Source organism: Apteryx mantelli, chromosome 2, assembly GCF_036417845.1.
Source record: "Apteryx mantelli isolate bAptMan1 chromosome 2, bAptMan1.hap1, whole genome shotgun sequence".
Lineage (NCBI taxonomy): Eukaryota > Metazoa > Chordata > Aves > Apterygiformes > Apterygidae > Apteryx > Apteryx mantelli.
In genome coordinates this window covers 65,193,508-65,215,833 of record NC_089979.1, presented here as the reverse complement: position 1 = coordinate 65,215,833, position 22,326 = coordinate 65,193,508, and the positions used below count along the sequence as shown (strand labels likewise).

General features: G+C 35.4%; 1 protein-coding gene across 1 annotated transcript in view; it reads right to left on the bottom strand.

The window, feature by feature from the left end:
* Positions 1-22,326, bottom strand: part of ZNF236 (zinc finger protein 236) — a 90,228-nt gene that overhangs the window by 3,773 nt on the left and 64,129 nt on the right. The window contains exons 23-31 of the mRNA XM_067292159.1: positions 20,568-20,933; positions 18,499-18,644; positions 16,969-17,212; positions 16,089-16,268; positions 13,304-13,456; positions 11,920-12,110; positions 9,386-9,517; positions 8,025-8,222; positions 4,541-4,670 (exon numbers count right to left, since the gene is read on the bottom strand). Coding sequence (XP_067148260.1) covers positions 4,541-4,670; positions 8,025-8,222; positions 9,386-9,517; positions 11,920-12,110; positions 13,304-13,456; positions 16,089-16,268; positions 16,969-17,212; positions 18,499-18,644; positions 20,568-20,933 — 1,740 coding nt within the window. The remainder of the gene's footprint in view (positions 1-4,540; positions 4,671-8,024; positions 8,223-9,385; positions 9,518-11,919; positions 12,111-13,303; positions 13,457-16,088; positions 16,269-16,968; positions 17,213-18,498; positions 18,645-20,567; positions 20,934-22,326) is intronic.

Sequence of the window (22,326 nt, the reverse complement as noted above, 5' to 3'; positions counted from 1 at the left end):
GGATGAATGGAAAAGGAGAAAAGTCTCCAGCACAAAAAATAAGCAAAAAATAGCTCCCTAATAAGCAAATATTTCACTTTATCTCACTTACGCCTGCACTTGTTGCTACTGAGTATAGTTATTATACCTGGCAAACAGGAATGGAAGTTTCTGTGAAAATCCAGTCAACACTAATTTCCTACCAGAAAACAAATGTTGTTGTTACCTCAACAAAATTAGCTGCTTGAATGGGAACAAGGCAAGTTAAGGCTGTAAGAAAAATCTTCTCCGCAGGAAGCAGAGCAGTGTAGCTTTAGTACACAGACCCAAACTGAAATCGGCATTAAGAACAGACAACAGGCTTCCTGGCTAACTGAAATGCAAGAGTGTCTCTGGGACAGTGAGAGATCAGCATTGTGAATTCAGCTTTTCCTTTTTCTCCCTTTTGCATCTTTTGTATGAAACCAGTTGAAAAGTAGATGATTTTTCTTGGATTAGGACATTATTTCCCTTCCTACAGGGATATCTGATTTCTGGAGGGCTAAAAGCATGGATCTTACTGCTTTGTTTCAAAGTACTCCTGGGGCATCCTAAAGGAAGTATATTAGTATAAGAGAAATTAGAGAAGTATATATAATTCTATTAGAATGCCCTTCTCCCATGAGTACCTGAGATGCTTCTGCTACTGTGTGTTACCATGAAGCAAATTATTTTCTTATACCTTTATGTCAAGCTAAGCTATGTAGAGAGAGGACAGATTTGGATGGTGAATAAACTGAGAAGAGATGATTACTGTTCAAACACTGCACTAATTCAGCTACCAATTAAGGTAATACATCTTTAAATCTTGAAAACAAAGCTTCTAAATATATTTCTACTGTGACTTTTGAGGGAAAATTGGGCAGGCTTGCAGAATATTGCTTGTACATACCTGCGAACCAAAGGGACATGGTCCAAGAAGAAGGTTTTTGGAAGACTACTGCAACAAATTCATTCAGGAATGTAATCACTGCACGGCATTTCCTCTAAGGCTTCTGAAAACAACTGCGTGCAAAGAATCACTTCAAGGAAATCACTCAAGCAGTGAAGTTCTATATCATTACAATCTTCATTGCTGTGGCAAAATTATGGTCAAAGCCACACCAACTTTAGATACGTGATCTAGTAGGTATGAATTATTTCCAACCAAAGTTCCTCCACTGATAGATCAACTTTTTCAGAAAAAAATGCTGACATGTTTTCTGGGTGCATAACATAACATTCAATTTTTTTTTTCTTTTTTTGTAAGACTAGAGGATAGGTCAGAAAGGAAAGGGGAGTCTTAAACTGGAAATGATAACCCCAGCACAGATTTTTTTTTTTTTTCTTAAGCTGATTTCACTGGCTTTCACTTGAAGGAAAATTTATCTATGTTTCCTCAGATATGGTTGACTCCAGGTTTTCTATTCTGCTAAGATAAGCAGCCCTTTGGTGCTGTGTAATGGCTTACCATATGGCTGTTTTGGTAGAAGTGGAAGCATCTGCTTCCCTCTCATTTCTGTAACATTTCTTCAGACTGCTCTTCATTGATGAATATGAATGCACAAGATATTTAGAGATATTCAGAGAAACAACATGTTTTTCTTGTGGCCACTGGTTCAGTATTTATTGCTTGTTATAAATTGTTTAGAATTGTTTGATCAAGATAGGAATCACAAACATTCTTTCACGGACAAGGACCATACCTTTAGGAAAGCTAATCAGTTTATACTTAAATGAGGCCTTCCTACCAAAGCTTATGTAAGAGCACTTATCTAAAGATGACCTCTGTGCAGCACATATTCACTGTTCTTGTCTTAAAGGATTTTTAAAAGAATGTTCTCTTCGAAAAGAATAACCACCATGTGAGTGGAGTTGCTGCTGTAACAACTTCAGGCATCAACAGTAATATAAAAATGAATTTAGTAACAGGAAATTATGAGCCAGTGATTAGTCAGAACTACACTCGATAACATCAAGATACAAGACATCACCTACATAAGGGAGCAGCAACTTGAAGACCCTTATCTCAAGGGAGTAGCACTTATATAAATACAAATAATTCCAGTGTGCAGCATGAAAGGAAGTGGGAAGGTGGGGCTTTTTTCCCCACTTCCCCTGCTTTCAGATTATTCTGTGAAACTTCTAACTAGAAAACTGCCTTTTTCTAAACTTTGTATTATTTAAGTCAGTTATGCAGGAAACAAATTATCAGGAATTTCAAACTCCTTGGATTTTAACTTCAGTCACTTTTCTCCTGCCCCTAAAATGACCTGAATGTTCATTTCCATCAGAGGCACCCCAAAAAAGCTCTGTCCCCCCTTTCTTCAGTTTTACTCTCACAAAGAGCAATCAGCAGTCACCAACAGCTGAAAATTCTCTTTTTGGGGAGGGAGGAGGCATGTAAGCAGTTTCCTCTACAGATTAGTACACACAGGCTCGACAGAGACCTCTAGAACATAAGAAAAGCTGTGCCAGATCAAAGGTTAGCTCCCCACAGATAAGATCACCTTCAATCCGTCACTGCAAGCACCTAATACATGGATTATACACACCTGTAGTATGGTAATTCCAACTGGCAGCAGTTGATCAGTGATGAATTATGCTGCTTGCTGATAAACTGCTGCAAATACCCATCACCATGATCAAGAGTTACTGCTTACCTACCAGAAGTTTTGCTATAACTGGATGACCAAGCCCACTAATATTAAAGTCTATCCCGTTATACTTGCATTAAAAACTTCCCTTCTGTTAAAATACACTTCAGCCAACCTAACCACTATATTCTCCACCGCCCACTGCAGTATTTGGCAACCTGCTACATAAGGATTCCACCCCTTCCCAGCTCAATACTCACTCATGTTCCTCATCTCCTTTGTATCCCCCTTATCCTCCCCATGCCCTCCCACTGCAACATCTCTAACCTGCTCTCAGGATTCCCAAATCTCAGGACTTCTGTAGCAAAAGGACTCATTCCATAAATTCACTAACTTCATGAACCCTGTATTCATCCTCCTATCCTTTCCTGCTTAAGGAATATAATCAGCAGTTGAATAAAATGTGAAATGACAGGACCAGCACCTGCAATCTCTCTTGCTCTCAGTTGCCTAACAAACATCAATACCCCAAAGCTCAAACACTAATGTGTAAATTGCTGCTATTTTACCTTGGACATCATATGGATCATGTGCTGAAATTAGGAAACTGAAACAGGCCAAATTCATTTCACCGTAACAAAGCAGGAAAAGCCATAGTAGACTGCATGATATAATTCCTACACAGACATCTGGAATCCCTGAAAAATAATTCTCCAGTTCTTCCTTTTTCTTTGGTAAATCATTTCTTTGCAAACCTTGTGGGATATTGCAAAAGCCAGCAAGAAAACACAGAGAGAGATTGAGCAATGCAATACTAAAAATTGCAAGACTGAATCTGAGGATGCAAAGTGAAGATCCAGTCAAAGATGAAATTCAGATTATACACCACAATACAGGCAAGTGATGCTAACCAAGGACAAAATGAGAGAGTTAACAGAATAGCTTAAAGGAGATTAGGAACTTTGTTTTAGATGCCTGAACATCAGCCAATAGCTAGACATCAGAAGATGATGTTGGGTATCCAGAAAGTGCTGGCTGACTAGCTGAAGGAAAGAGTCATCCTTTTCTGGGAACCTACTTCTGCTACAGCACATCCTGTCCAATTTCTTGGTCCCCTTAAGCTTTGAAGAGATATTGATAACTGCCCCTTTCCTTTTTAATTCCATGAGACCTCTTGATTGGTAACAGTGGTACAGAAAAGAGAAGTTGTTTCAGAGAACTGGCTTGTAGACTCAGCACCCACGTTCTTAAGAACTCTGTTCTTAAGATGCAGAAGGTGAAGCTGAAGGCAGTTTGACTGGAGTAACAGCTTTCTTTTTGTAGCAGGCCAGAGGCTGCAAGCTGAAAGAGCACTTTTAACAACGAAAATGAGTGCTCCCTTGGAGAAGACAGTACAGTTCTTAGAGTAATAACCGTGGAAAATAACAGCACAAAAGAACACAACAAATTAAAAGCACTAGCATTAGAACTAGATAAACCAAATCATAAGTAGCAGTCAGTATCAGCAGTCATTGTCCTTTATTTAAGCCACTGAACCCATGCAAGTCATTTGCACATTCTCTCCTATATCCTTGAAGAAAATCAAATCCATTTTCTTTAAACCAATTTAAACAATGCTTTAAAATGCTTTTATTAATCTGTTTCAATGACTGAAACTTTAAGTACAAGCTCAAGCATTCATGTCACTGTTGTACTACAGACAGTCCCAAAATATGCAGAAGTGGAAGGGGAGAGTAGTCTTCTGGCTTTAAACAAATCATCACAATTTTTGACATTTCAAGTCTGGTGTTTCTCATTTTTACTTCTAAACACTCTGTGTTAGAAGTTTGTGTTTTAGCTTAAGTTGGTATTTTAATGCAGTTACCTGAATCCATGAGCAAGCATTCCAAATAGAACACCCATATTCATGATAAAATCTTACAAGACAAAATCATTTCTGGTGTTACCTGTGTGAATGCGACTATGTCTCTCCAGCTGACTTGGTTTAGCAAAAGCTTTTTCACAAGTATCGCACTTAAACACTCTAGGCTTCTGGGAACTCAGTGAAGGTCCAGCCTGGTGGGTTTGCATGTGTTCCTAATCCAGTATAGGAAAAGATACGTTTTAGACCATTTCAAAAAGACTTCAGTATTTAACATAAAAAAAAAAGTTAACACTTTGAGGACAGAAGCAGAGCATCTTAGTCATCAACATACAAGCACTAGGAAGATGGAAGCCCTTTTTTTTTTGAGAGAGAGAGAGAGAAAGAGAGAGAGACACTGTTTTTGTAAATTTTCTCTTTTGTAAGGCTGAGGTGTCAGTAACCTCACGTTTCTGAAAATCTCCATCAATAAGTGTATGCATTGCTTTTTTGCATATGTTAGTCCTTCATAAACTATCTGAAGCAAAATAAAAAAATGTTACATCAAAACCATAGCTCTTTGAAAGTTCACATACAAACACAGATTTTGGGCAATTGTGCATCTCAACTTAAAATTGGACTTTTTTTCCTCCCCTCCATAGTATCTCTCTCTCCACTTTGCCTGATGCATATGTATTCATGCTCAGCACCTGAACAAGTACCATCCTAAAACTGTACAGGCCTCAGAGAGAGAGAGCTGTCAGAGCACACACACAGCTGCACAACATCAAAATGCAAATGGAGCCACTTCACAATGAACTGCTGAAGTAATACCTTAAAAGTAAGAAAGAAGGATGAGGGTATTAAATATTTTAATCTTTATCAGGACACATTAATAGCAGTTCTAACTTCAATGCTTTAATTCACAAATGCTTGGCCCAAAAAAGTTTTAGCAAATTTAAAGGGAGTATCTTATGTTAACTATCAACCTTTTTATTTCAACCAGAGCAGTATTAATTTGTTTATTAATACCAAGATGAAATTCAGATAATTAAAGAAAATAATATAGATATATTTAGTATAAAAAATTCTAATCATGAACAGCATGCAGAATAGTACTGGGAGTGCTTCCCTATTTTCTCAAATGCATTGATATTCTTTCCTAGTCTTTAATAAAGCCTTTTGTACACCCAAACAATAAGCCTTCTTGATGTCTAATAAGGTCCTATTCCTCACGCCATGGAGGGAAGCAAAATGTTTTTGTAGAATTTGTTTTCACTGGAAAAATCACCAAGAAGACTTATACGGGGATAATAAATTGTCCTCTCAGAAAATCACAGAAGATCCATAAACCATAGCTTAGTTGCAGATGAAGAAAACATCTTGTTTTTATCTTGTTCATTACTTCCTGAAGCATCAAAATGCTGGAAGCAGGTAAAGACCGGCTGCAGAAAGTATCTGAAACTGGCTGCTTGTTTCTGTCTGCCATAGAAAAATTTTTTTGTTTTGTACTTGAAAGCAAACAGGTGAGCATCCAGCTAGCACCGATAAAACTTTCTCTGTCATCTTTTTTTGAAGAAAAAAATTTGATGTAATTCTGCTCCACTGATCTCAGTCCCTTAAGCTTTTCCTGTAAGACACAGGCTACTGAAAATAATTCAGGGGAATACACTGCTCTGAAGTGCAAGCACTTCTTTGTACAAATACTTATTATTACTTCGATTGCTTGTATTAAGTTGTGTAAGTTTATTTGCATCATTTTCATAATTTTCAGTCAGGAAGTATCTCAGGATCCCAAATTACCAATATCTAATTAGAAAATAAGAATATGTAATTTTCTTTCTGAAATAGCCCTTTATCCCCAACTCATGTATTGGTATGCAACCCCTTGAATAACAGATTATTCAACACTGAACCTCTCCCAAGGCCACAGTTCCATTAATCTTTGTAAAACTTCCTATTAAAGGCTGTTCGCAGCTGATGTTCTGGAACATCTTAATGAAGAAACCATTAATTGGAGTGGTTAAGCTGGCTGAAAAAGAGTAATAGTGCTTTTAGAGGATCAGCCATAACAAACTCTATCAACTTCTGCCAAATCTTTTGATGAAATGCCCCAAGACTTAGCTAGTCACTCTGCTAGTTTGCACATGTGCGTGTGCACATAAAGGAAAAGAAACTGTTAAAACGTCCTCATCAGCTGGTGAGTTTCACTCTCCAATTTCTGAACATATTGTACAACATTATTCTCCTCCCTAAGGAACAAACAAGATGCCATCTTTGGCAAACTCTGATGTCTTTGGATCTGGTGATTAAAAATGGCTCACTGCAACAAGCAGGAAGCACTTTCTCAAACAAAGCTGTGGTTTCAAGAAGCATCCCAAAGAAAGCAAGTAAGACTATCAGAGAACACCCAGTTAGGAAGGCAACTTTCCAATCTCAGTGTTCTTCTATCATCCCTCTATAGTCACCTAACAAGAAGTTGAACTACAGATTTTATCTGAACCTCACTTTTGCAGAAAAAAACTATGAAAGGGTCGAAGGTTTAATTACATAGAAATATAAGATTAGTTCTAAGAAAACATGTCTAAAAGATCGAAACCTGCTTTTTTGCTAATTATTACTCAAGGAAAACAATTCTCAACAGTGTATTTCAAAATTTTTTGCTGGTAAATTCCTACTAAACGAGAAGTACTGATTTTCACAGCACATAATTTTATGACAGTTTCCCTAAGAAACAATAACCTGGTTGACATACATGATCATTGTCAATGTGGTAAACTTCACAAATGGGGTTTATTTCCTTAAAACATGATACAAAAGTAAAGGGAAACCTGCTGAAAAGCTCTCCTAAGAGCTACTAGATATAAAGATAGCATCTCTGCTACCAGAAATTCCGTCCTGTAAATTCTGGGAAGCTAGAAGAAATCTGGGGAAGATATATTAAAAGCTTGCTCTTTTCTTGAAATTCTTCTCCAGGCACTGGAGTTTAGTGTCTCTCAGAGATAGGATACTGGCCTGGACAGACCAATTGTCTACTACATATGGCCCAATAATCCTACTAGGAAAAGAACATTCTATAATCATAATTAAAAAAAAACCACCACTGAATTTTTTGAAAAGACCTATTATCAGGCTATTCATAATCTACAGAAAACTACAGAGAAAATTGCACTACACAACAGCAATAATACAAGGCTATTTTAAAACAAATGCTTCCTCTGCAGATATCTCTCGTACTCATAGGACAGAGCATCTAAAAATCAAATGGAGTGCAAAGAAAGAAGCTTCTGATCATTCTAAAAGCGTATCTGCAAATCAGGATTGGCAGTGATGCCATATATAAGCAAATAAATAAATAAAGTGAACTCCTCTTCTGACATTCATATTTTTCATCCCATAGTTAATATGTGCATTAAAATCTTCTCTACGCTCCAAAGTTCTGTGTCTGTATACACATTATCACTTAGACTCCTTCTCCCAGATGCATACTTCACAGACTATAAAGGGATGACAAGTATCCTTCAATAACATGGCAAGAAGTCCAAAACACAAAAATGAGAACATATTAATCAGCCGTTATTACCAAATACCTTGAGATGTGTTGCCCGCTTAAAGGCTTTATTGCAGACATGGCAAATATGTATCCTCTCTTTGCCATGGACTTCTTTACTATGGTGCATCAACATAGTTGCAGAAGAAAAGGTCTGATTACACTCATAACACTGGTGCACACGACCTTCTTTTTCTGCTTGACCACTTTTAGCTACATTAGGAGAAACCTCTGTCACCTATAACAATTTAAACACAGTCAAATAATTACACAGGCATACCCAACAGTGGTTTATTTTTCAAAATCTACCCCAACTTGACCAAGGTTTGGAGAGTACTTGCAACCAACTTGCTAACACAAAGGGGAGAATCAAATTGTAAATAAATATAAAATTATATTTCAATGCTCAAGAATGATCAACTATATGTATTTTAGAAAAACAAAGATCACAATAACTGTGATCAACATTCATTTATGTCCTAAAAATAGAATGTGTTTGAATGTACAATATTTTTCCTATACTGTTCTATGTTCCTGTACTTCTCAGATGACTGTTTTCTCCCAAACAAAATTCAAAGAAAAAAATATATTTCAACCAAAGAAGAAAATATCTCTGATTTCATAAGTTTTCTACAGTATTACAGAAATATTTTCTATTTGTTTAATTTTCCATCGAGGAAGCTATTTTCAAACGGAAGTAAAGCTCTGAGCTGCAAAAATATAAAGTTTCAGAAGTACTAAAACTGAATAAAAAGTTCATAGGAGTTGAGTTTAGGGTTTGGGGTCTTTTTGTTTATTTTTTCATCAACGAGGGTGTTTGAAGGAAGTGACATTTTTCCAAAAACTGGCCCTGGATCATATAAAAATAATTTTTAACTAATTCTTTCCTTCTCTTCACAAATACTTGCTCAAAAACCAATACCACTACTGCTAGCCTAATATTTTACATTTGTAAAAGATTCTATTAAAATTCAAATACATAAGAAGTTGAAGAGTTCATGTTATCCCATTGTTAAAGCAGCTTGGTTAAAATAAAGAGACTAGAAAAGGCATAGCAACAGGTATTAATATTTTCCAAATCTCTCAATTTAATGTATTTTTATAATCTAACTAAAAATTTACTAGCAAATTTTTAGAGAATTCTGCATTCAGAGCATGGTGCTGTAATTTGGAAAAAGATGCACACTACTGATTCCATTTCTTTTTTGTATATGAAAGAGAGCTTTTTTTAGCTCAAAACTGAGAGAATCATCATTAGGAAGTCACAATGAACCTCTTCCCAAAAAACTTTTTTGAAAATGACATCAGCCTTCCTGCTTCAGGATACAGAGGAATCATTTTAGTATTTTGATTAAATAATGTCCTTTACGTGCAAGAGATATAGAAATAAATAGTAGCTACCTGGTACGTTATTTCATCGGAGCTTGCAGAGGCTGAATGCGGTGTATGGCTCACCAGTATGACTTGCTGCGAGCCTGACCCACTTTGGCTAGTGAGACTGGAGTCTGTGAGAATAGCAGGGAACTGCTGACCCTGCCAAAGGAGAAAGGGGGAAGCGGGGAGAGAAAAAGAAGAGCAACTATACTTAAACAGTTAACTGCAGTCAGGTAAGTTATTTTTAATCACTCAAACCTACTTTTTTTTAAAAAAAAAAAAAAGACTATTCCAGAATCTCATCTGAACAAGTGCTACTGTTTTCTCTCCTTTTCCCCTTCTACTTTTAAAGCCAGCAATTTAAGCAATTAAAGCAATTTAACAACAACTACAAGCCTGTAAGGGTAGAGATTCAGTCCTGATTAATTTTTCCCAGCCTTTTGTCAACTGCTGAATGTTTCAATCTTCCCTCATCTTTGTCTCTTTAGCCGATACTTCATCTATTTAACTCTCTTCTGCTTCCTGCTTTTCCAGCTTTCTTTCTCACAATACCTTACTTTTCAAACATCTCTTAATTAAACCTATTTCCAGAACACACAAAATTAAGATACACACGTCACAGAACTATATTAACATCCCATTACTCATTCTATTTCTATATTAAAGACCTTTCCCCCTCCCCAAGGAAATGCATTACCTTTATGTACTACCTGCCTATCTACCAAGATGCCTACAACATGATCTGTGTTTGGATATTGCCAAACACAATGAATTTCATTTTTATTTGACTTAGCACTAGGCACAATGTCTTATTAATAAACATCAACTTTGCCAAACTCACATTGCTTAAGTTATCACAAAGTCTGAAATTAAACTTCCTGTTGCTTTGTTACTGTGATGTCAGAAATCACAAATGTGTTACAAGAACAGTTTAATAAGTATTTTTCCCCTCAGAACAATACTGCAGAGAGAGAAGAATATAATCATCTTCAAAGACTTGGCTTCAGCATGTTTAATCACACCATATACTGGACAAATAGTCTTTCATTTACATATATATAAACATTTTAATACAGGTCAAAAAGTAAGTAAAATCAAATCTAAATCCAGTTCTGCCAAGAAACCAGAGGAATACAGCACAAATTTTCAGATGTCAAATCCACTTGGAGATGCCAGTCTCACAGTGACCCCACATTTGCACTAGATAGTCTTCTAATATTATATAATTATTCTTTTTGTTTTATCCCTTCTCTATACATTCTATTTGCCAGCATACCTTTGGCTCTTGATGACACCACAAAAATTCTTCAGTTATGATAAAATCAACCTAATGCTGAAGGCACCTGGAGAGAGGACTGGCCACACAGCACTACCTGACATAATTTCTAATAATCCTAATTTTTATTAAAGACCGTAAAATTAAATTCATTCCTGTTGTTTGCTGTGAAAGCAACTTTTGCAATTGCTCTCAAGTTCATACATTCACAAGCAGGAAGAGAATTTACCAGATTAAATAATTACGTTTGGAACACTAAATGATATTACTGACTACTGCTGCTGAAGTACTCACTGGCATTCTCAAGGTGAAAAGAGTGATCTTATTTAGATTTCCATGAGTAAGATTTTAAAGGAAGGTGCTATATTAAGGTCTTCGTAATGTGTCTACTATCACAAATTTACTAATCTGCCTCAGATCAAATAAAATTATTTTTAACCACCCTTCAACACAGGACTGTACGATCAAAATCTGAATCTTTACAAAACTGAGGAAAGAGAAACTGGCCTTTGCCACTTTGCCCAGTAGAAAAATTCATAAAGTAGTAATTCATATACCACTTTGTATTGAATGAAATGTACAATCACAGTTTAACCAGAAGAAAAAAAAAAAAATATATATATATATATAATTTTAAAGCAAATAGCTGACTGATAAGAATTAGCTTTTTTTTTTCATTATTTATCCCTCATGTACCCCATCTGAACACAGGATAGATGTTAGATTCACTACTAATATTTCTAAAATAATTTTTACAATATAATTTGTTCCAGTCCTTGAGAAAGTAAAATCTAAAAGCTCTGTGATTTAGGTAAGAAGTGAACTAAGAGTACCCACAACAAGCATTCACTACTAGCCTCCCTCTTCACTTAACAAGGGAAAAACATGAAAACTACAGTGAGAAGAAATTGTTTCCAGTATTTTTGAAACAATAATTAAGCTTTGTCTTTTTAAAGACTTAATTGTACTAGCAATACATACAAGCAGTTCATCAAGAAAACTGCTCACAGAATTTCTGAGATGGTAGAACCACTGTGCTCAATGCAAAAAACTGCAATATTTAGTTGCAGTTCTATTTAAACAATTTAAATGGTTTATTTTTCTAGATATTACTATGCTCATTCTGTTGGTAGAAAGAAGCAAAGGTTACTGAATTTTTCAAATGCTATGTATTTACAGGACAAAATTACTTCCTAACCAAAATTTCAAATTCCTGCCCTCTAAGACAGTAACATTAGTTTATCGTCAGTTCAGAAGAGTATTCCCTTATCATAAACAGACTGACCTGTGAAGTAATATTAAGTGTAACTGCATCAAGACCACTGGACAACATTCCCTGAGTGTCAGCAAGAGTCAAGGTCACACTACCATCTCCTCCAACTCCTGATGAAGACATTACCAAGTTCTGGGCAGAAACTGTGGACTGAGATACGGGTGGTGTTGAAGGAAGGTTTGTTCCACCCGTTGTATTAAGTTCTGGAAAATATACAGAATATTTAAAAAAAATCTGTTACAGAAACTCTCATTGCAGACCTTAATTTAGCTTAATGATTTCTATTTTTTTGCTGTGCCTTTACGATATGGTAGCAAATAAATAATTTAACAGCTAAAAATCTGTCAAAATCATAGGAGAAGTCAGATGAGAAAAATTACTCTGTTCTTAATGTAGCTTAATAGATATCACATTGCAAAGACATAGCTTTGCATGTGTGGTATGATTCATTGCCAAAAGAATACCTGAAGAAATTTCAGGTCACACGTTACATAGTCTGATTGCTTTCACAATTCTCAATAAAATGTCCCATAACCTAAGATATTAAAAATAGAATTTGAAAACTCTGTAACACAGCATGCCCTACCCCCCCCAAACAGCTGATAGTCTATATTAACAAAAAACAACAACAAAAAAAGGACAGCGTGCCACAGGTATTTTATAATAGTTAAGATTCTACAACACGTGAGCAGAGGCTCTCATTAGAAAGTACAACACAGAACTGTTTGTTTAGACTACTTCGTTTACTAATTCATTAAGCAAGAGCATGCCTTAACCTCCAAATTCTACTGAATATTCTGGGGTAGGTCTCTCTCAACAGTCTCACATTGAAGCTGATTTGCTTTATAGATGTATATATGCACTAGAGGAAGCTAGAAAAGGAGATGAAGGGAAAAGGAAGACAAAAAAATAAGTATGCATATTCACTAAAAAAGTGAAGAAACTGATTTAGTTCTTAAAGCATGAATAGACCAACAGACCAAAGTATTAGTGTAAACATTTCTGCACTTTATATATACATAGATATATATGTATATATATAATCTCATATGACTCGAGTACTACAGGAAATTTGATATAAAAAAGTATCTATCTGCAACAGACATCATATTTTTTGACCCTGCAATTTACAGAAATAGTTCTACAATATTCCTCTAGAGCCTCAAAGTTCTAACTGTAAACATGTCTTCTCCTTTTCACTTTTTTTCTTCTTCTGCCTAGAAGAATATTTAAACAGCGCAAAACAGAGTTTAACGCCAGTGAGGAAAAAACAAAGCCATTTAGTTCCTTAATTGCAATGCCCAAGATTATACCATTTCTGATTTAGTTAGCTGACCTAACACCTATTTTTTAATAAAATGTAATTATTTTTCTTAGAAAATCATTGTATGCATACCTGGAGTGTTTAGTGAAGTGCCCTGAGAAAGAAGCTGGTCATTGCTTATAGTTAATGTAGCACCTGCAGTCTGACTGTTGATTGTTGGCGCTGTCAGCCTTAAGCTGCCATTCAGATCACTGCTTCCAGAATTATGCTGAATAAGATCTTGGCCTAAACAGAATTAGTCCTATTAATAACTGGAAATGTCAACATTATTCTGCTACTGTACTTAGAAGTATAAACAAATAATCATAAAATAATAAAAGTAGAAAATGCAATCAAAATATAAAAATTGGTTTTTGCACATGCAGACTTTTATGGAAAGGGCAGACAAGTTTTTAATACAGATGTAATTATGAACATTTAGACACCAATATGTAGATAAACATGCTTATTGATATTTAGGCAAATATTGATCTCAGATTCAAGGCACAAACTTCATGGAACTATAAAATCTAGTGAACTAAAGGTTAATGGTTAAAATGTATTTTTATATTTTGTATGTCTACTTTTTTTATTTATTATACAGATAATTGATTGCATTGAATATGTCTTCTTTTGGAAAAACAACACTTCACATGGTGTTAATTCTGTGGAATGGACAACAGGCATAGAACATACAGAAAATGAAAGAAGATTTAATCAGTCGTTGGACAGCTGTATTCCATTTTCTTTGCAAGACAGAATATGCATGAACAAGCTTGTCTAGAAAAATGTAGGTAGGTGACCTTGACATCTTAACCTGGACATTGTTGTCATCACATTTAAAAAACACTAAGCATGTTGCAGAAAAGTTTTCAGCATGTAACATAGAACAAATGAGTCTAAGTACCTAGCAAAAGAGTTTCAGAGTTCTTGCATCGGAACTAAGTTGAAACTACTGAATTTAAGAAACCTCCAAGAAACAATGAATTCAGGTTTGGAGCCAATATTTATATGCAGATTTTCTTTGTATTAAAGCAGATATTTACAGATTTTAATATTTATATAGTTTTGAACCCAAACATTAAATAGCAGCGGAAATCTGATAATAGCTTCATCACCCCTATGCTGAAAAGAGGAAACAATTTTTTCCACAACAGCTTCCCAAATAATTTTTTTTTTTTTTTAATTTCTGAATGTTTTGGCCTAATTGGAGAGTGTGTGCTCTTTGTGCAACATCTAGAAAGGGCTACTACAATGCTATGGCCCATTGGCAATGGGGCAATGCAACATATCTGTCTATTGTTCACCTTTCTATTATTTTAAAAAATTGGAAAGGTGAACACAGATCAAAAGCACAGATCAAAAATCTTTCCTTTTATCACTGTAAGTTCTAGAGCAGCTGTACACTTCCAGTATGCATTCTCACCCTGGTTCTTCAGTCTTCCAGTACTTCAATTCCTTCATTCAGTACGCTACTACTTTTTCCTCATGAAGCAACCAAACTCTACCTGCTCAGAGTGCTCTCAGCCAAATCAGGCTGCGGCAGCTCCTCTGCCTCAAGCAGAAGTGACCAAATTTGGCAGTGTGTAACTTGGGGATGCAGGGAGAGACAGAGAAGGTTACTGTTACAGGAATGATGCTGGGGAGTCCTATAACCCAGATCTAATCTCAGCAGCTGCCAAAGTTGGGCAACCTTACCTTACAAAGACAATCTTATTTTTTCATAATATTTAGCATCATCTTTTCATGCATTCAAACACTGTTTACTTTTTAACATAACTTCTTCCAAGGTGGTACCAAACTGTCCATAATGCTTATCAGCTCTCTCCTATAATGAAGCCAAATTTAAATATCAAAAGTATTTTTCTATACCCAACTTTTTCTATACCCAACTGATTCGCTTTTAATTTTCTGTAAAACTTTCACCAATTGTTTTGTTGCTCACTCATAAAGTGCAATTAAGTGCTTCTACAGTAGTTCAGAGTCTTCTCAGGATTTGTCTTATCTAAAAACTAAAATTTGCAAATCTACTTAACCCCACCACTCAGACGCTCCTTTCTTATCATTAATGTATCTACCACCACCACACTTTTAGGGAAAACAGAAGAAAGGACAAAACCTGAATATTTTATCTCTGCTGGTTTTATTCTGGTATTTACCTCATTTTTTTTGTTGCAAGACAATACATTACCTCTTACTGAATGACTAGTTAGTTTTTAGTAGCCTCTTGTGAGAGATCTCAACAAAAGCCTCTTTACATAAAAGGCATAGAGAGAGAAACACTAAATATTCCACTGGATCTAATAAGAAAACGTAATGATGCAGATTACAAAGTGTCTTCAGGGGAACTGGAAAGCTATTCATACTACATATGGGATGAGACTCTTAGAAGCAGTAGAAAATTTGGTCTCAAAGAAACCTGAAGCATTAACTACATATTATAAATACTGAATAGTACACCCCAAAGAATGATCAGAACATGGTTTCACAGGCATTTAAGCAAATCTAAATTAAGCAGACTCAGCCCCAACCCCTATCCTGATCTACTTGTACCCATTTCAGCATTATCTTTGAGTTGCACTATCCCAAATGAAGGTACAGAAGGAAGCAGGAACTGCTTACTTATACTGGCTTTGTCACTGAGAAAAATATATGTTGAATCAAGGCTATGAATAAAACAGGGAACCCACCTAACGTGTCCTCAAAGCAAACACAGTTAGTTTTCAAAAGCAGAAATTTGGTTACTCTTTTAAGGCTGACAAATTTGAAAATACACTGAAAGAAAGCTGTGGACAGTGGAAACATCCTCAAATGATACTGTGTTGCAAGATTATAAACTGGAGAGCTGGTAGCATTAAAGATCACTAAAAATAACAACCTGATATTGTAAGAGTGATTTCTTGAGGACTTCCTGATGAGCTTGTAGCAGTAGTACCTGTAGCATGAGCTAGAACTTGACTCAAACTGGAATTATTTATGGTCAATGTTATCTCATGTTGCCCATTTGAAGAGGACACCATACCCTGTGAAGTCATGACTTGAGAGATGTCCTGTGCACCTAAATGTAAATGGGTAGAACAACAACAAAACTACATGACGACCCTTTCTTTATAACAGATAAAACTTTTTAAAAACAACTGCTACTTTATTTTCTGAACTACTAAGGAAAGTGTAGCTAAGGTAAGATATTTGAGGTTAAAATCTAACAACAAGAAATTGTTTCCATGCCTAATTTATTCCTCTACAGGTTAAGATCTTTCAAATAAAAAATCTTATGTTTCTAAAGACTATAAATATTCTTCAATATTTGCATCATATACTCCACCTTCTGAAAAAAATAACTTTTTTGCAATTATAGGTAAGATAAAGTCGTAAAATATGCCAAATATGCTGTTACAAAAAGTATATGCTTTTTTTTTTTTTTTATTAAGTAAGGTATTTTTGAATAAAAAACAAGGAACTGCATCTCAATTTAAACAGAATTTCAAAATCTGTCTATGGTTGTCTACGAGACAAAATTTGACTTTTTCAGACGTCACTTATAATCCTAAAGCTTGAATCTATTTAAGTTCTATTATGTTTTTTGAACAACCAAAATTCTCTTTGTTGACTTTTACCTTTTATCAAACTTAAATCAGTAACTGATTTATTGTCAATCTATTTATCAAATAAAAGTTCTAAGATACGAATCACTGTGGGTAATATCTCAATTAAACATAAAAAACTCAAAGTGTAATAAGACTACAGATGCTGCTTACCACTGGTATTGGTTGTCAGCACAGGCTCTTGCTCAGATAGGGATCCTATTGTCATATTAGCTGAAGATGTTACTGTGGGCTGTAGAGACAGGCCTGATATAGGCTGAATAACCACATTAGCCGGCATTGCATTTTCTGTCGTCTGGAGGGAGGGATTCTGTGAAGCCATACTGGGATCCCCAGTTAGCTGCTGAGCAAGTATATTACTCTGTTGTAATGTCTGCTGTAGAATACTTGGATCAATCTGAAAAGCAAGTTTTCAATCTATCAATCTGAAATTACCAAATATGGGTCAAGCAAACATTTTAAATAAAAACCCAGAATTCAAGAGTTGTATATAAAGTCTATAAAATATTTAAATTTTATAAATTTAAACCTAAACTTTATTTTAAATAGTCTCTCTATATAGAGAGTCTATAAAGTCTATATGTGAACAGTCTATTCAGCTTCAGGTATACATTTTTCCCTCTCTTCACCTACAAGAGCAAGCAAGATCAACAAAATGTTTGGGAAATTGTGATCACAGTTACATTAAGCATGCTGGCCACTGGGATGTTATCTGTAGTGTCATGTATCCACAATCCTGGCATCCTATATTGTCTCACTGCTGCATGTAAGGCTTATCATCATTTTCAGGTCTTTGAAAGTGAAAAGGCATGGAGCAGAAGTGAAAACTGGTATCAGAAGTTATCTGTTTTTTTCAGCTCCTATGTGGGTCCTAAATATCCTACACAGATTTCCATTTCACATTCATACATCTGTTCTCAATATTTATAAGTAGACTATTTACTTTTTAGGGATAACTGTTTTCGGAGTAGGGGGAGACAAAGCTAAAGCACAATTTTATTTGGTTTAGGCTTAGAATTTATTGAATACTCGGGCTTTGAGCACCCTAATGCAACTTTGATGATGATTCTTCTCTGAGCTTGTGGTTGGATCAGGTGACCTCCAGAGGTCACCTCCAACCTAAATGATTCTGTGAAACTGAAAGCACAAACCAGTTCATCAAATCTATTCTTTCACATCATTTTAAGTATAAATGTTGAAATTGAATTATCTCCCCTTTTTCTATAAGGTATTTTTATTGTCCATTTTTATCAGCTCAATAAGAATGTAAAATTTGAATCTAAATATAGAAAGCCTGCCAAATAATGGAGGCGTTGTTTGTTCAGGTACATTCTCTGCAATAATTTGGGCTATTTTGGTGGGTGGGCGGAAGAGTTTACAGCAAAATGCTTTTACAATTAAAAGACAAAAGGCAATTACAAGAAAAAAACATACATTTTAAAGCAATCAGAACGGTGATAAGAAATCCTGAAAAACTGAAAGAGAAAGAAACCAAACCAGAAGAAAAATCTGTGCAGCTATTGTCTAATCCTTCTAACATGATACAACTGATATAGCATGGTATTGCTGCACAGCACGCTCAAATCAAGGGAACTCTTCCAGAAATATTTATGTTCATTAAGCTTCTTTCAGCCCTCAAACTGACTCTATAAAATTAAAAGCAAGAAATTGAGAACAACCTACCTGTAATGTTATATTGTTAATACTGGTGGCATCTATTCCAGAAATTTGAACATTTTGTCCAACCAGATTAGCAGCAAGTTGTAACTGTATTCCTTCAAGAGAGGCCAAGCTACCATCTGTTAAGGACACAGTTAAATCACCTCCAGCTACCAAAGAAAACAGTCATATTATAATGTTTTTCTATATCATTATTGGCCTCCTCTTTTAGCTTGCTTATTTTTATAAATGAAATCAAAGTTACATCTATACATTTATTTAAGAAGAATAAAAGTAATCTGAAGCAGCTGACTGCCTATTTTAAAACTTCATAAATTCCATGTAATTTAGGGGTAGTTATTATTTAAGCACTAACATCTTCCAAAATAAAACTACTCCAGAGTAGCTTTGGAAACCTGCAGAAATTTGGAACAGATTTTTTTGGAGAGTGTATTGTCCCTAAATACAAGAAGCACTTACACTAAATAGGTACAGGCTATGACCCTGAACATTCATATATAAGACCAAGAAGGTTATTGCAATATTTATGCATAGTACAGAAATACTGTTTGAGAAAGAATCAAAAGCTATTCTACACACTCACATGGGGGGGGGCAGGGGGGAGTAAATTAGCATTTGAAATCTAGAATCTTTAGAGTTTAGAAGCTTCTTGTGTCAAAAACTGAACAGACCATCTCAAAAAAGTTACTTAGTGAATGCACGAAAAACACCATCTTGTCTTTGACACATCTCCCAACACCTTTAGTGTGATCAACTAGTCTCCTTTGGTTGATGCTTCAGAAACATCTTTCTTTCCCTTTCTATAATCCTGTATCATAATAAATTTGCTTTAAAATGCATCCAACAGAAAAACCTACTCTAGGCAAAATGCAAGTCACAAATCTTTATTTAAAAAGTTTCCTGCCACTTTTTAGGACATCTAAACATGCTAGAGACTCCTTATTCTGTTCACTCAAAACTCCAGACAGTTATTTATCACAAATTTATCACAAAAGGAACCTGTCAGTTTCTTTTGAACTCAAGTTTGTCAGTTTTAGACTCATGTTAGGTCCAATCAGATAAGCTAGAATGACTGTAGTTAAATATTGACTGATATATTAATGTGAATTTGTGGGCGTACTTTCAAAATCATACATATGCACTGACAGAAGTGTCAAAAACAGTACAGAAATCAAAGTCTCGTTTTCAGAAGTGACAGACAGGGCCCAAGACCTACACTCTAAGTAGTACCAGGGAACATTTCCAAGTACCAGAACTTTATCTACTCTTAAACTGTCCCTGTCCAAATTTTGCCTAGGGGCTAACACTAACACAACTCCCAAAGTAATTCAGAAATTAGCAAGGATCATTTTCAAAAGGTTATTTACTTGCAACATTAAGAGAGTTTAACTGAATGGATGCTGGCTATTTAGTGCCAGTCAGCCTCAGAGTCAGAGACTAGTGTGCAGCACATTTAATATGCTAATACAGCTGAAGGCTTAGGCTCTTGACATTTAATTAACATACATAGTCATACTGATAGTTTTTTCATATCTCTCAAGTGCATTTTTTTTAGTTTTTACTCTGAACTACTCACTATGGGAAAACACACATTCAAGTAAGCATGTACATTTAAAACCTGCTCTTCATATTAATTATGTAAATAAATAGCGTAGACAAACCTTTCTTTGCTTTATAATCTAACCCTTGAGTACAAAAGAAATCTTTTGAAATGGAAGGCTTACAGAGCAACCATTTTGCTTCTGTCTCCTTTTTAAGGAAAGACAACAGGGTCTAGCTAAAAAAGTACAAGTACTCTAGCTACTTCTTATCTGTATTTTCTTCCTTCCTGTAGTGTAACACCACAGCTGAACCGGAGAGATTTTTTTTAGTTTAACTGTGACTAGTACACATTGATCTCTTCATTCTAAAAATAAATGAATTTCTATTGGTGTTACCATGCATCAAATCATGAATTCAGCAAAAACTCTTACCTGTTAAGTAGTAGTGTTTGGCATAAGTTTGAACTCTAACAGAAAGCAAAGTTCAGTAATTGATCTAAACACCAACACCAAAAAGTCATTCATTTTTACCTGACACAGAAGCAGGAAGGATAGCCTGGCCCACAAGTCCTTGTTGAAGCAAATTTTGATCAAACTGACTTGTCAAAACAGAATTGTTCATGATGAAAACATTAGAGTCTGTTGAGGATGAATTAAGAAGACTGACTGGTTGTAGTCCCTCAGCTGAAGTACGTGTGACAGGCTTCCTAACTTTCTTTGTCTCTGGTTTATAATGACACTGTATGTGGGTTTTTCTGCGCCCTGAAGTACGAAACCGTAAATCACAGTGTGGACATTTAAACGGCTTTGCTCCTGTATGCAGGCGCATGTGTACTTTTAGACTCCCTTTGGTAGAAAAGGAATTACTGCATACATGACAACTGAAGAGCTTCTGGCCTGGAAAAATTTAAAAGAGAAATAAAAATGATAAAAACCCTAAAAAAAAAAAAAGGACGTGTACAACAATTTAAGTAATTATGGATTTTAAGCTAATTGAACAGAATAAATTTGAAATAACCGGCATTTTTCTTTATAATTTTGGCTGCTTTTCAAATGAATTAAGAATCTCAGTGAAGGATATCTTTTCACTTCCTCCCCCCTCCTCCCCCAGTTTTCAAAACTCAGTAGTTTGTTCCTACTGCGCTGTTAAAAACTCTCATTCCTTCTCCTCATCATCTCTCACCTTCCTGACTAACCGAGTTGCTCCAACTACACAGTTCATAAAACTGGAGATTCCGTGAAGTTTCAGCTCTTCAGAATTCGGCTCCCCTTGCTTAGTCGCTCATTTCTTCTTTAATTCAAGCAATTTTACTCTTGTTTCAGCCTTTACCTATGTAAGCCTCCTCTATAGACCAATCTATAAAGATCTCAATCCTTAACACTCCCAGCATGCTCACAGAAAACTGTCTAGCAATACCGGCTCGTACTAATGGATTGCAAAAAGGAAACCAATAATATCTATAAATTTGAGAATATTCAAAAAAAAAACTTCTGAAAGAAAAAAAAAATACACAGAAGTACACAAGTCTGGCCTGCACATGTATAATTCCTCTTGCTATACTCTACCAGACTGCATAACATCTGAAAAAATCCTTTGTCTCAGATGGAATCCTGTATGCTCTACTGTTACACAAATAAAAACAGTAACTATGTAGTTCATTTCATTAACTATACATGCAATTGCACAATTCACAAAAAACATAATGTAAGTATCTGGCAGAAAACATGCCCTTGATCACTGCAGTTGAAAACCCACAGTAACTCCTGAAATTCCCAGGCCTTTCAGTATCATATTGCTTCCTAGTTAAAAAGGGGGAAAAAAAACCCAACATATTCTGGACAGCTGTCTTACCACAAAAGAATAAAACCATGATTTCTCTGTAGTTGCGATAAGCTAAGAGTAAGTGACTAAATTAACCATTTTACTTGGTAAACCTTTAGATCAACTGTTAAACAAAGCTGACTCAACTTCCACAGCAAAATGTACAACTGCGTTTTGGTGGTTAGTTATTTACAGTTGATTCTCAGGTCACAAAAACAAGTTGTGCCTGTAATTTCTGCTATTGAGTTCTGTCTTTCATTCACACAGAAGAATCTCTCAAATTCCTGAATTATAATTCAGCCTATTTCAAATCACAGATTCAGATTAAAAGGCAAACACTGATGGCATTTTTTGTTCAACAAAGCAAGTGTCTGGCAATGTTCTATTTTAGCAAATAATGGACCACAAAGAGCCTCAGAACATCATGAACCAAGGAAAAAAAGGGGAGCTGGGCTGCAGCAAAGCTGT